General features: G+C 37.8%; 1 protein-coding gene across 1 annotated transcript; it reads left to right on the top strand.

Moving 5' to 3' along the window:
- Nucleotides 1-1914: 1914 nt before the first annotated feature.
- LOC129416427 (uncharacterized) lies at nucleotides 1915-8146 on the top strand. Its single transcript, XM_073868303.1, has 3 exons — nucleotides 1915-2163; nucleotides 2306-7624; nucleotides 7969-8146. Exons 2-3 carry the CDS (start codon nucleotides 2517-2519, stop codon nucleotides 8144-8146), a joined length of 5286 nt encoding a protein of 1761 aa, XP_073724404.1. The 5' UTR covers nucleotides 1915-2163; nucleotides 2306-2516.
- The last annotated feature ends 7196 nt before the right edge of the window (nucleotides 8147-15342 follow it).

Below are 15342 nucleotides of genomic sequence, written 5' to 3'. Positions count from 1 at the left end.
GTTTCTTTGAATATCCACCTATATTTACCCACTTAAATTCATATCCCCCAGGTTCCTTGTTTTACTAAGGCCATAGGGTGGGGGTACCCATGCATGTGAGGGTCCTATCATCGCTGCTTGCAGCTTTAATGCCATTTTATATTTTAAAGTAATACCTTTAATTTCAGACTGCGTTTATTGATGCAATATTCCTAATAAAACATTCAAGACTGATGTTTGCAAATGGCAGATTTCCTTATTTTAAATGTGTATTTAGAGTGCAGTAAATGAAGTTCAAGTCATTTTTTTTACAAAAACTCCCCACCCACAAGAGAACATCAAAGAGAAAATATTTACATTGTGCCAATCACTTTGTTTATTTATAACTAACTTTTTTGTAACAAATAATAATACATGATATGGCAATTTTATTTATATAGCACTATTAAAACAACACAAGTTGACCAATGTGCTCTACACACAGAACAAGAACAAATACACAATAATACTACAAATATAAAACACATTGAAAACACATAGTAAAAGAACATACAGTATAAATACTTATCTAAAAATAGCAACTAATAAAAATATAAAGTAGTTGGTATCACTTACTAAAAGCTAAAGAAAACAAATGTGTTTTCAATTTTGTTTTAAAAACCTGTACAGTCTGTGCATCTCTTGTGCAATATTGTAAGGCAAACTGTTCCATAATTTTGGAGCTGCAACGGCAAAAGCACAATCTCCTTTTTGGAGTAAATGTGTCCTTGGCATTTTATATAATAGTAAACATGTGTACAACAATACAATACAATACATTAACAATACTTTGTTGAAAATATTTATAGGATTTTAATTTGAAATGAAAATCTGAAGAAAAAATATAACACTGCGCTAGACGTTTTAGAAACATTTTTCATTACTATCTTCAAAAACATTGTCTTCGTATCATTTCATAACGTTGTTTTGAAACACTGTGTGAAAAGGTCTGTAAAAAATGTAAACTTAATGTAGTTTCCTTTAACAATGTTAGTGTCACTATTCAGCATCCATGATCCAGAGCAGTTCCTAAAACAGAAATCTCTTTGTCTTGTTAATAGTGTTCTGACATTATGCTTTCCCAACGATACATTGAAATTTCTAAATGTAACATGTGTTTAAAAGTTTCCAGTAGGAATTAATAATCTCTTTAGAAATAAAATGAAAAAAAAATGAATGAGACCTCAAGAATCAGATCTCAGATCAGTCTCCTGTTTGTACTGTAGATGATCCGACTCTGTTGGATTTGTATGATTGCTCTATATTGTCTGGCTGTGGGAGAGATTTATATGACACTAAGTTAAATACAATTATTAGTAATAACTTGTTAAGGTGCAGTGTGTTCCTCCTGTTTTAACATGTGAGAATAAAGCATCAGAGAGAACTGGTGTAATCTTCAATAATATGTCAAACTCATCAAACTTTAAAGTCTTCGTTCTTCACCTCCTGGCTCTCCTGCGCTGCAGTCTCATCGACGTCCCTGCAAGACATTTGATGATCTTATTATCTATCTATTACAGGTTAAATCCATCATTCTTTCCAATTCATATTATTTCTTTTCACTCTATCATAATAAACTACTAATATAATTCTTTCTTAAACATGCAATATATAATTTTATGTTTGTCATGCATCTATATTTTTAACTCAGTTTTTCTTTCTCTGTTGTATGACATATATCTTTATATCTGTGTAACTCCTCAAAACAGTAATAACAAAAAGACAAGAATAACACTCTTGTTTTAGTAAGCAGACAGATTTGTTTGAATTGTGTAAAGCTGTTTCAAACATTACATGTTCATATGCGGATCATCCATAGAATTCCTCCTGGGCACAATATCATCTTTACTTTTACGTTGGGCAAAGCCTGTCAAGATAAAAAATGCACTATGTAAAAGCCAACAGAGAAATTATGCACTTTAATTATTACTTTTATGCATTTTAATTATAGTTATGCTATAATGTTTTATGTTTACAATATTGAGCTTTTATTTTGGCAACCTCAGAAACCGGATATGTAGTGACGTAATTCAGTTTGGAAGAACGGCGGAAAAGAGACGAAAGAAAGTCTAAAAGGTTCACAGTTAAAACGTAAAAGGCACGGATAAAATACAAGGTTTTAGCTTCGGTCAATTGGGGAACAAGGTTTGTAAAGTTTATAAAACATATATTCAAACTACTTAATGAATGTTATTGTGAAATGTGAAACTTAAAGTTCACGGATTAAAACTAATGTAAAGAGCTGTGTTACGTTGAAATGTAATGCATGGTTTATTTGTTTACTTAGCTCTTACGTTGGTTGATGACACGGAGAGCAATAAAAATCATTTAACCATCAGTTCTGGCCTTCTCAATATTGACCCGATGCTACAGTAAGAGCTTGACCACCGCTACAGCCTGCACGATGTAGTTACAAGATTCAACGGCAATACCCGCGACGTCCAGCAGGTGGCAGAAGTTGGTCAGAAAATACAAGATTTCAACTAAAAGCACTCAAAATGGAAGGATCACAGGCTGCTTCAGTAAGTCAAATGGATGTAAATGAACAGATCACAAGTTTACAACAAGAAATTCAAGATTTAAAGAACTCACTTGAAGCTGAAAGTGAGGATAGACAAAACATTAAAGATTCAATCACATGCAAGGAACAAATTTTAACAGAGCTTCAAAACAAAGCTCAAAGCATATCAGAATTACCAAGACGTTCTGAAAGAGTTAAAGTACAAACGGAAAAGATGATTACATATCAAAGGGAAGAAATGAGTAAAAGGGAAAAAAGACTAACAACTCTTTATGAACAATGGAAAACACAGGTACGTGAAACAAGAGAAATGTTAAAATCAGATATCACAGACAAGGAGATGTCAGAACTTGCAGATATAACAGAGCAAAGGAGAGATGATTTATTAAGGTTATATTCAGAAATAAGGAACCAAATGGCACCATCATCTGACATAAGGAGGAAGATTGATGCATGTGATGCAATAACTCATGACATTGTAAGGATAATTCTAGAAAGATTAAGTGGTCTTGATGAGGAATTTGATGCAGAGCGCGAAAGAACTCGTTTACGTGGACTTTTAAAGCACGATTACGCCCAATCCATATACGGCTCAACCGCAGCATCAAATCGCAGCCAACGGTCCTCAGCTTCACAGCTCACAGCACAACGAGCCGCTGCAGCAGCTGAGCTAGCTGCAAAGGAGGCTGAATATGAGACTGTACTAGAGGAATTAAGACAACAGGAAAGGATAAAAGCTCTAGAAGAGGAGCACAAGAAACAAATGGCAGCTCAAACATCTGAGTTAGAACGCTTAAAGGCACAGAAGGACGTGAAGGCAGCTCGAGCTAGGTTTGAAGCATATGACAGAGAGTTATCACAGGTGAATGATGTACAGTCAATAAAAAGTGAACAGGTGAAACCATACTTCATACCCAAACAGCCCACATCAGCACTTTCTTTCACTCCTGCGCAGACAACTCCACCTAATGTCTCTCAACTAGCTCAAGCCATACAGGACAGCATTAAACTGAACAGACTTCCCACGCCAGAACCAACAGTGTTTAGTGGTGAATCACTAAGCTTTATTGAATGGAAATCCACGTTCATATCACTGATTGAACAACAGGGCATCTCAACAGCAGATAAGTTGTACTATTTAAAGAGATATGTAACGGGCCCAGCTCGAAAATGCCTTGAAGGGACTTTTTTCAGAAACGATGAGGAGGCATACAAAGACGCTTGGGACAAATTGAATCAGAGGTACGGCCAGCCATTCGTGATACAGAAAGCATTTAGAGAAAGGCTAGCAAACTGGCCTAAGGTTCAGCCTAGAGATGCTGATGGACTGAGAGCATTTGCAGATTTCATAAATGCATGCTTACTCGCGATGCCTCACGTAAAGGGTCTACAAATACTCAATGACAGCGAAGAGAACCAAAAACTGTTGCACAAACTACCAGACTGGTTAAACGCAAGATGGAACAGGCAGGTAACAAAGACTTTATTGGAGGGCGGAGAGTTTCCAAGTTTCAACGCTTTTGCCTCTTTCCTCTCGCTAGAAGCCGAAGTCGCCTGCAATCCAGTCACCTCCATTCATGCACTTCGCTACACTGAAACAAACAGCGACAAAAGGTACACAAAGGAAATCAAAGGAAACAAGGCAAGTGTATTTAACACAAATACATCTGTACAAAATGACAAAAAGATGATAACAAAAATACCTAACGGCTCACCATGCACAATGTGCCAAGGCACCCATCAACTTCACCTGTGCCCGGACCTCTTGAAAATGTCCCTAGAAAACATAAGGAAATATGTGAAAGAATATAGACTTTGTTATGGTTGTCTAAAACAAGGACACAGCGCTAAGGACTGCAAACGCCGCCTCACCTGTGAAACTTGCACAAAGCGACACCCAACGTGTCTTCATGATGAAAATTACAGGAACAGTCTGCAAAGAGAAACACGTGTAAACACAATCAATGCAACTCAAGTTAACTTACCTGAAACAGCAACAGCCATGTCACTTAACGTTGCCAGATCTGAACAGTCAGTCAGCACTTCAATGATTGTTCCAGTGTGGCTCTCGACGACCACCAACCCACTCAAAGAAAAACTGGTCTATGCGTTACTGGACACACAGAGTGACACCGTTTTCATCAATCAGGATGTCACGCATGAGCTGCAGGCAGATGTTTGTCCAGTGAAGCTGAAACTTACTACGATGATGGGTAAAAATGCAGTTGTAAGCAGTGGAAAGGTATCTGATCTTTTAGTGAGAGGTTATAACTCAGCCACAGTCATAAAGCTCCCCACTGCATACACAAAGGATTACATACCTGCTAACAGAGAACACATACCTACCTGTGAAACAGCCAAACAGTGGAGTCACTTGCTGCCGATAGTAGACGAGATCCCTCCACTGCTCAGTTGTGAAGTAAGTCTCCTCATAGGTTATAGTTGTCCTAGAGCTCTTGCACCAAAACAAGTAATCTTAGGCAAAGAAAACGAGCCCTTTGCCATTCACACTGATTTGGGATGGAGCATAATTGGCAACTCGACACCAGACGGCGAAACAGACATGGCGAGCAGCCTCTGTCACCGAGTCACTGTTAAAGAAATCCCTCCCTCCACTCCAGCAGATGCAATACGTGCGCTGGAAAGAGATCGCAAGGAGATCAACGGAAATGAAAGGACTGTGTCACAAGTTGATTTAATATTCCTTCAGAAGCTCGAGCATGGCATAAAACAGACTGAAAATGGACATTTTGAAATGCCATTAACATTTAAAGAAAGACCACAAATGCCAGATAACAGACAACTTGCTGAAACCAGACTAAACCAGCTCAAACGCAAATTCATGAAAGATGAAAAATACAAAAGGGACTACATGGAATACATGAGCAACGTCATCGAAAGAGGTGACGCCGAAGAAACTAATGATAATGGACCGCCAGGAGAGACATGGTACATACCCCACCACGGTATCTATCATCCAAAGAAACCTGAGAGGTTACGCGTAGTCTTCGACTGCTCCGCAAAGCACAAGGGTACCTGTCTTAACGAGCATTTACTGAACGGGCCTGATATGATCAACAACCTAACCGGTGTGCTCTTGCGCTTCAGACAGCACCAAGTAGCTCTCATGTGCGACATTGAAAAAATGTTCCACCAGTTCCAAGTCAAAGAAAATGATCGCAACTACTTACGCTTTGTATGGTGGAAAGATGGAGACATGAACAGCCAACCACAAGCGTACAGGATGACAGTACACCTCTTTGGTGCTGTTTCATCACCCGGTTGTGCGAATTATGGACTCAAACATTTAACCAAAGAGAACAGTTTTACATATCCAGTTGGCTCACAGTTTAGATCAAGAGACTTCTATGTAGTAGACGGAGTCGTCAGTGCAGAGACAGTAGAGGATGCTATACAATTGGCAAAGGAAGCACATGAACTATGTGCAAAGGGTGGACTAAGGTTGCATAAATTCGTATCCAACAACGCTGAAGTTTTAAAAAGCATTCCAGCTTCAGAACATGCAACAGACACAAAAACAAAGGGCTTGACGTTCAATGAAACACAGACAGAAAGAGCACTTGGCATTTATTGGAACGTGAACAAGGATTGCTTTACATTTAACATCACACTAAAGGACCAACCACCAACCAGGCGTGGCATCTTGTCCACAGTCGCAGCAATATATGACCCCCTTGGCTTCATCGCTCCCTATGTGCTGAAGGGAAAGGGAATTCTCCAAGAAATGTGTCGTCAAGGAACAGACTGGGACGATCCGCTACCTGAACATCTTAAGCCACGGTGGGAATGCTGGAAAGGAGATCTACACAATCTAAAAAATGTACAAATCAACAGATGTTATGTTCCAGAAGATTTTGGAGAAGTGGTAAGAAGAGAAATACACCACTTTTCTGATGCAAGCACAACAGGATATGGACAATGTTCTTACCTCAGAGTCATAAACAAAAGGGAAGACGTTCACTGCACTTTCATCATGGGCAAAGCACGTGTCTCTCCAACAAAGATCGTCACAATCCCAAGGTTAGAACTTACCGCAGCTGCAGTATCAGTCGCTGTGAGTAACATGCTAAGAGAGGAACTGCTCTATGACAGTGTTGAGGAGTTCTTCTGGACAGACTCAAAGGTCACTCTGGGATACATAAACAATGATGCGAGACAGTTCCACACGTTTGTTGCTAATAGAGTGCAGAAAATCCACAACAGTACCTCACTGCAACAATGGTTTTATGTGCCTACCAGCGAAAACCCAGCAGACATAGCATCAAGGGGGACATCTGTAAATGAACTGCTTTCATCTATTTGGTTCACAGGCCCTCCCTTCCTGTGGGAAAAAAATGTACAGCTTCCAACAAAAGAGACCGTTGTACTTCCAGTAGGAGTCCCAGAGGTGAGAAAGGTACAGTCACTAAGCACTGAAACAGTTGAACATACAAACCTTAGTGTCCGGCTCACAAAGTTCTCATCCTGGTCCCGTGCAGTCAGCGCAGTCGCACGTCTCAGACGATACCTGCTCAAAGACAAATCAAATACTCTCACAACTGTGACTGAAAGACAAAACGCAGAGACTGTGATTATCAAAGACCTGCAAAGACACGCATACCAAAATGAAATAGAGACATTAAGCAAAGGCAAACAGCTTTCAAAGAACAACAAGATGTACAACTTGGATGTCTTTTTGGACAAGGACAATGTGCTCAAGGTGGGAGGAAGGCTCCATCACTCATCGCTGCCCAACTCATTTAAACATCCAACAATCATACCGAGAGAACATCACATCACAAAACTGATAATTGCTCACTGTCACGAAAGGGTCAATCATCAAGGAAAGGGCTTCACAATGAACGAGATACGATCCAATGGCTATTGGATTCCAAAGTTGAGTCAAACGGTTGCATCCTACATACGTCAGTGTGTGTTTTGTCGGAAACAAAGGAGACCTGTGGAAGGACAAAAAATGAGAGACTTACCCACAGAAAGAATTGAACAATCTCCGCCTTTCACATATTGTGGAACAGACGTTTCTGGACCGTTCCTGACCAAACAAGCAAGAAAAGAATATAAAAGGTATGGCCTCCTTTTCACATGTCTTTATTCACGTGCAATTCATGTTGAAATGCTAGAGGACCTATCAACGGACGCCTTTATAAATGGGCTCAGATGCTTTATCGCTCTAAGAGGCTCTGTCAGACAAATAAAATGTGATCAGGGTACTAACTTTGTAGGTGCCAAAAATGAACTAAATGCTGCACAAGGTGAAATTGACACTGACAAACTGACAGCCTTCCTCGCAGAAAAACAATGCGAATTTGTTCTAAACACACCTCATGCTAGCCACGCAGGTGGAGTATGGGAACGACAGATACGGACTGTGAGAAACGTTCTTAAGGCAACATTAGCTCTCACGCCAGGTCGTCTCACCGACTCTTCACTCAGAACCTTCTTGTACGAATCAGCTGCTATAGTAAACAGCCGCCCCCTTACAACAGACAGTCTCAACGATCCAAACAGTTTGGAGCCGCTAACTCCAAATCATCTGGTCACAATGAAAACCTCAACCCCTCTGCCTCCCCCAGGACAGTTCGTTAAGGAGGACTTGTATGCACAAAAACGATGGCGTCAAGTACAGTACTTGCTCGAACAGTTTTGGAGCAGGTGGAAAAAAGAGTACCTGCAGAACATAATGGTCAGACAAAAATGGCACAAGCCTAAAAGAAAAAAAACATGTAAATAGGAGACATAGTAATGGACAAAGATGAAATGCAACCATGATCCCAGTGGAAACTTGGAAGGATATTGGACACTGTAAAAGATACAGATGGACTTGTCAGAAAGGTCAAAGTAGGCTTTGCAGACAAGAATCTTACCAAAAAGGGTCAACGTGTGAACAAAATGTCTGTAGTAGAACGCCCAGTTCATAAGTTAGTTCTACTGTTAGAAGATTGTGAAAAGTACATTTACAACCCTTAAGTGTATTGAAAGTTAAAGTTGTAATATGCTTACAAGGTTATTTCTGTATTTTACTGCGGTCAAGCCAGCCGCCACTCCGAAAAAGACGGTCAAACTAGCCCCCCGTTTTTTTTTCTGTGTGCACATAAATTAGACATTACGGTAAATGCACGAGAGGAATGATTTCAAAATAAAAGTTTCTCACTTAATCTGTTGATATTTCTGTTGCATTATGTGTCTGTTTTAAGTCATTGCTAGGGTATTATGGGTGGTTGCTAGGCTGTTTCTCTTGCATTCTGTGTGGTTGCTAGGGTTCTATAAGTGGTTGCTAGGCTGTTTCTGTTGCATTCTGTTTGGTTGCTAGGCTGTTTCTGTTGCATTATGTGTCCTGTTTTAAGTCATTGCTAGGGTATTATGGGTGGTTGCTAGGCTGTTTCTCTTGCATTCTGTGTGGTTGCTAGGCTGTTGCTAGGGTTCTTAAAGTTGTTGCTAGGGTATTATGGGTGGTTGCTAGGCGGTTTCTCTTGCATTCTGTGTGGTTGCTAGGCTGTTGCTAGGGTTCTTTAAGTCGTTGCTAAGGTATTATGGGTGGTTGCTAGGCGGTCTATGATGCACTCTGTGTGGTTGCTAGGCTGTTTCTTTTGCATACTGTTGCTAGGCTGTTTCTGTTGCACACTGCAAGTCGTTGCAAGGGTATCATGGGTGGTTTCTAGGCTGTTTTTCTTGCTTTCTGTGTGTGTTTTAAGTCGTTGCTAGGGTATTATGGGTGGTTGCTAGGTTGTTTCTTTTGCATTCTGTGTGGTTGCTAGCCTGTTACTAGGGTTTAATGCGTGGTTGCAAGGTTGTTTTTGTTGCATTCTGGTTGCTTCCTAGGCTGTTGCTAGGGCTTTTTAAGTGGTTGCTAGGGTATAGATTTGGTTTTCTATGTAATTGCTAGACTGTTGCTAGGGTATATGGGTGGTTGCTAGTCTGTTTCTGTTGCATTCTGTGTCTGTTTAAGTCGTTGCTAGGGTATTATGGGTGGTTGCTAGGCTGTTGCTCTGAGGTTCTGTGTGGTTGCTAGGTTGTTGTTGTGGAATTCTGGTTGGTTGCTATGCTATTGCTCTTGTTTTCTGGGTGATTGCTAGACTCTTGATGGGGTTTTATTGGTTATTGCTAGGCTGTTGTTGAGATATTATGGTGGATTACTATGAAGTTGCTAGCATATTAAGGTGGTTGTTAAGCTGTTGCTGTGACATTCTATGTGACTGCTGGGCTGTTGCTAGGCTACGGTATTTAAATTGGTTGCTAGGATATTGTTATGTTTTCTTGGTGATTGCGACGTTGAGGCCGTGGCTTTCTAAATTATTGATAGGCCTTTGCTAGGGTATTTTAGGTGTTTTATAAAATTGCTAGGCTGTTCAAGGTAGTTAACACAGAACTGTTATGCGTATAATAGGGAGTCAGTGAGTGAATGATAGGTAGTTGCTACAGAATTATGGCTGGCTGTTAGTGTTACTAGTTGCTGGGTTGTACAGGGGATTGACAGAGCATTGCTATATAGTTGATAGGGTATTTAAATGAGAAGGCTCTAAAATATCCAACACATGCTGTATTTTTATATATTTAGTTAGATGTTAAAGGGAAACCACCTGTTTCCAAAGAATCATTCCATCTCTGAATGATGGTACACCATCTCAGGTTGTCACTCATGCAGTATCATCACAGTCTGATATGCTGTTTTTAAAATAGAGACCTCTAAGATGTCCTATACACTCTGTATTTTCTATACATTTAGTTAGATATTAAAAGAAAACTACCTGTTTCCAAAGAATCATTCCATCTCTGAATGATAGTACACCATCTCAGGTTGTCACCCCTGCAGTATCATCAGAGTCTGATATGCTGTTTTTAAAATAGAGAGTTCGAAAATGTCCTATACATTCAGTTAGATGTTAAAGGGAAACCACCTGTTTCCACAGAATCATTCCAACTCTGAATGATAGTACACCGTCTCATGTTTTCACCCATGCAGTATCACCACAGTCTGATATGCTGTTTTTAAATTATAATGCTCTAAAATGTCATATACACACTGTACTTTCTATACATTCACTTACCTGTTTGAATCATTCCACTTCTGAATGATAGTACACCATCTTAGTTTGTAACCCCTGCAGTATCATCATAGTCTGATATGCTGTTTTTAAAATAGAGAGTTTGAAAATGTCCTGTAGACTCTGTATTTTCTATACATTCAGTTAGATGTTGAAGGGAAATACATGTTTGCGCAGAATAATTTCACCTCAGAGTGACAGTATCCCACCTCAATGTGTCACTCACACAATATCAAGTCAATCTGATATGGAGTTTGTAAAATAAAGCTCTCCAATAAAAAACCTAAATACATGTTTATTTCTATAAGATCAAATAGATGTTTTAAGGAAACTACACGTTTGCACAGAATAATTTCACTTTAGAGTGACAGTATCCTACCTCAAGTTGTCACACACAACATATCAGGCCAATCTGATGTGGAGTTTGTAAAAAACAGCTCTCCAAAAAACCTAAATACATATTTATAAGATCAAATACATGTTTATTACTATAAGATCAAATACATGTGCAAAGGAAACTACCTGTTTGCGCAGAATAATTTCACCTCAGAATGACAGTATACCACCTCAATGTGTCACTCACATTGTATTAGGCCAATCTGATATAGATTTTGTAAAATACAGCACTCCAAAATATCATAAATACTTGATTGTTTCTATAAGATTAAATAGGTGCTTAAAGGAAACTACCTGTTTGCACAGAATGATTTTACCTCAGAGTGACAGTATACCATCTCAGGGTGTCACTCACACCGTATCAGGCCAATTTGATATGGAGTTTGTAAAATACAGCTCTCCAAAATAACCTTAATACATGTTTATTTCTATAAGATCAAATAGGTGCTTAAAGGAAACTACCTGTTTGCACAGAGTGATTTTGCCTCGGGGTGACAGTGTACCACCTCAATGTGTCACTCACATTGTATTAGGCCAATCTGATATAGATTTTGTAAAATACAGCACTCCAAAATATCATAAATACTTGATTGTTTCTATAAGATCAAATAGGTGCTTAAAGGAAACTACCTGTTTGCACAGAATGATTTTACCTCAGAGTGACAGTATACCATCTCAGGGTGTCACTCACACCGTATCAGGCCAATTTGATATGGAGTTTGTAAAATACAGCTCACCAAAATAACCTAAATACACGTTTATTTCTATAAAATCAAATAGATGTTTAAAGGAAACTACCTGTTTGCACAGAATAATTTCACCTCAGATTGACAGTATACCACCTCAAGGTGTCACTCACACAATATCAAGTCAATATGATATGGAGTTTGTAAAATACAGCTCTCCAAAATATCATAAATACTTGATTGTTTCTATAAGATCAAATAGGTGCTTAAAGAAAACTACCTGTTTGCACAGAATGATTTTACCTCAAAGTGACAATATACCACCTCAATGTGTCACTCACACAATATCAAGTTAATCTGATATGGAGTTTGTAAAATACAGCCCTCTAAAATATCATAAATACTTGATTGTTTCTATAAGATCAAATAGGTGCTTAAAGGAACCTACCTGTTTGCACAGAATGATTTTACCACAGAGTGACAGTATACCACCTCAAGGTGTCACTCACACAATATCAAGTCAATCTGATATGGAGTTTGTAAAATACAGCTCTCCAAGATAACCTAAATGCATGTTGTTTCTATAAGATCAAATACATATTTAAAGGAAACTACCTGTTTGCACACAATAATTTCACCTCAGATTGACAGTATACCACCTCAATGTGTCACTCAAATCACATCAGGCCAATCTGATATGGAGTTTGTAAAATACAGCTCTCCAAAATATCATAAATACTTGATTGTTTCTATAAGATCAAATAGGTGCTTAAAGGAAACTACCTGTTTGCACAGAATGATTTTACCTCAGGGTGACAGTATACCATCTCAGGGTGTCACTCACAACGTATCAGGCCAATTTGATATGGAGTTTGTAAAATACAGCTCTCCAAAATAACCTAAATACACGTTTATTTCTATAAAATCAAATAGATGTTTAAAGGAAACTACCTGTTTGCACAGAATAATTTCACCTCAGATTGACAGTATACCACCTCAAGGTGTCACTCACACAATATCAAGTCAATATGATATGGAGTTTGTAAAATACAGCTCTCCAAAATAGCATGAATACTCAATTATTTCTATAAAATCAAATAGATGTTTAAAGGAAACTACCTGTTTGCACAGAATAATTTCACCTCATATTGACAGTATACCACCTCAAGGTGTCACTCACACAATATCAAGTCAATATGATATGGAGTTTGTAAAATACAGCTCTCCAAAATAGCATGAATACTCAATTATTTCTATAAAATCAAATAGATGTTTAAAGGAAACTGCCTGTTTGCACAAAATAATTTCACTTCAGAGTGACAGTATACCATCTGAGGGTGTCACTTACACCATATCAGGCCAATCTGATATGAAGTTTGTAAAATACAGCCCTCCAAAATATCATAAATACTTGATTGTTTCTATAAGATCAAATAGGTGCTTAAAGGAAACTACCTGTTTGCACAGAATGATTTTACCTCAGAGTGACAGTATACCATCTCAGGGTGTCACTCACACCGTATCAGGCCAATCTGATATGGAGTTTGTAAAATATAGCTCTCCAAAATAACCTAAATACTTGATTGTTTCTATAAGATCAAATAGGTGCTTAAAGGAAACTACCTGTTTGCACAGAATGATTTTACCTCAGAGTGACAGTATACCATCTCAGGGTGTCACTCACACCATATCAGGCCAATCTGATATGGAGTTTGTAAAATACAGCTCTCCAAAATATCACAAATACTTGATTGTTTCTTTAAGATCAAATAGGTGCTTAAAGGAAACTACCTGTTTGCACAGAATGATTTTAACACAGAGTGACAATATACCACCTCAATGTGTCACTCACACAATATCAAGTCAATCTGATATGGAGTTTGTAAAATACAGCTCTCCAAAATATCATAAATTCTTGATTGTTTCTATAAGATCAAACAGGTGCTTAAAGGAAACTACCTGTTTGCACAGAATGATTTTACCTCAGATTGACAGTATACTACCTCAAGGTATCACTCACACAAAATCAGGCCAATCTGATATGGAGTTTGTAAAACACAGCTCTCCAAAATAGCATAAATACTCAATTATTTCTATAAGATCAAATAGATGTTTAACTCATTCACCGCCATTGACGAGTTATCTCGTCATTTATGAGTTCATATTTAACTAATAAATGTGCTTTTCTGGACGAATTTCAAAGTGAAAGTCCACCAGATGGCGCCAAAACGAATTTATCAAAAACGGAAGTTAAAAAGTGTTAATGATTTTTTTTAACTGCGTTTATGTTTGATAGTCATTCTGAGTCTGATCTCTAACATACATTTCTTTACAAAAACGCAATTTTTTAAGCTTTTTGCTCAAAATATTGTATTTTTGAAGAGAAATATCCATATTTCAGTGGTAAATTAAGTAGAAAAAGTAAATATATAATGAAACGTTTTTCCCCATTTTGTTTGTTTGTTTGTTTGTTTATTGTTTGTTTGAAAGCAGAGGGTGTGTTCTTTAATTTGATATAATTTGTATGTTTATATATTTATAGAAAATAATTTTTCCTGCAAGGAATTTTGTGAAAATTTTGTTAAAATCACAAAAATGCAGGTGGGCAACTTTTCTCAAAAAGGCTGGCGGTAAATGAGTTAAAGGAAACTACCTGTTTGCATAGAATAATGTAACTTCATATGGACAGTATCTTATCTCAGGATATCACTCACAACATATCAGGACAATCTGATATGGAATTTGTCAAATACAGCTCTTCAAAAGAATTTAAATACACATTTTATTTTACAAACTCTGTATCAGATTGACTTGATATTGTGTGAGTGACACCTTGAGGGGGTATACTGTCAATCTGAGGTGAAATCATTATGTGCAAACATGTAGTTTCCTTTAAAAATCTATTTGATCTTGTAGAAATAAACATGTATTAAGGTTATTTTGGAGAGCTGTATTTTACAAACTCCATATCAGATTGACTTTATATTGTGTGAGTGACACCTTGTGGTGGTATATTGTCAATCTAAGGTGAAATTATTCTGTGCAAACAGGTAGTCTCCTTTAAACATCAATTTCATTCTATAGAAATAATTGAGTATTCATGCTATTTTGGAAAGCTATATTTTACAAACTCCATATCAGATTGGCCTGATATGGTGTATGTGACACCCTCAGATGGTATACTGTCACTTTGAGGTAAAATCATTCTGTGCAAACAGGTAGTTTCCTTTAAACATCTATTTGATTTTATAGAAATAAACATGTATTTAGTTTATTTTGGAGAGCTGTATTTTACAAACTCTGTATCAGATTGGCCTGATATGGTGTGAGTGACACCTTGAGGTGGTATACTGTCACACTGAGGTGAAATTATTTTGTGCAAACAGGTAGTTTCCTTTAAACATCTATTTGATCTTAAAAAACTATTTGATTTTATAGAAACAATAAGGTATTTATGATATTTTGGAGAGCTGTATTTTACAAACTCCATATCAGATTGACTTGATATTGTGTGAGTGACACCTTGAGGTGGTATACTGTCAATCTGAGGTAAAATCATTCTGTGCAAACAGGTAGTTTCCTTTAGGCACCTATTTGATCTTATAGAAACAATCAAGTATTACTTATATTTTGGAGAGCTATATTTTACAAATTCCAT

This window comes from Misgurnus anguillicaudatus, chromosome 6 (assembly GCF_027580225.2).
Source record: "Misgurnus anguillicaudatus chromosome 6, ASM2758022v2, whole genome shotgun sequence".
NCBI lineage: Eukaryota > Metazoa > Chordata > Actinopteri > Cypriniformes > Cobitidae > Misgurnus > Misgurnus anguillicaudatus.
Note: the sequence above shows the minus strand (reverse complement) of the source record. Positions and strands in the feature narration are given on the sequence as shown.

Coding starts and splice junctions, on each gene's coding strand:
- LOC129416427 (XM_073868303.1), top strand. CDS start 2,517: ATGGAAGGATCACAGGCTGCTTCAGTAAGTCAAATGGATGTAAATGAA. Junction 7,625..7,968: donor GCAAGAAAAGAATATAAAAG/GTATGGCCTCCT, acceptor CTCTCACGCCAG/GTCGTCTCACCGACTCTTCA.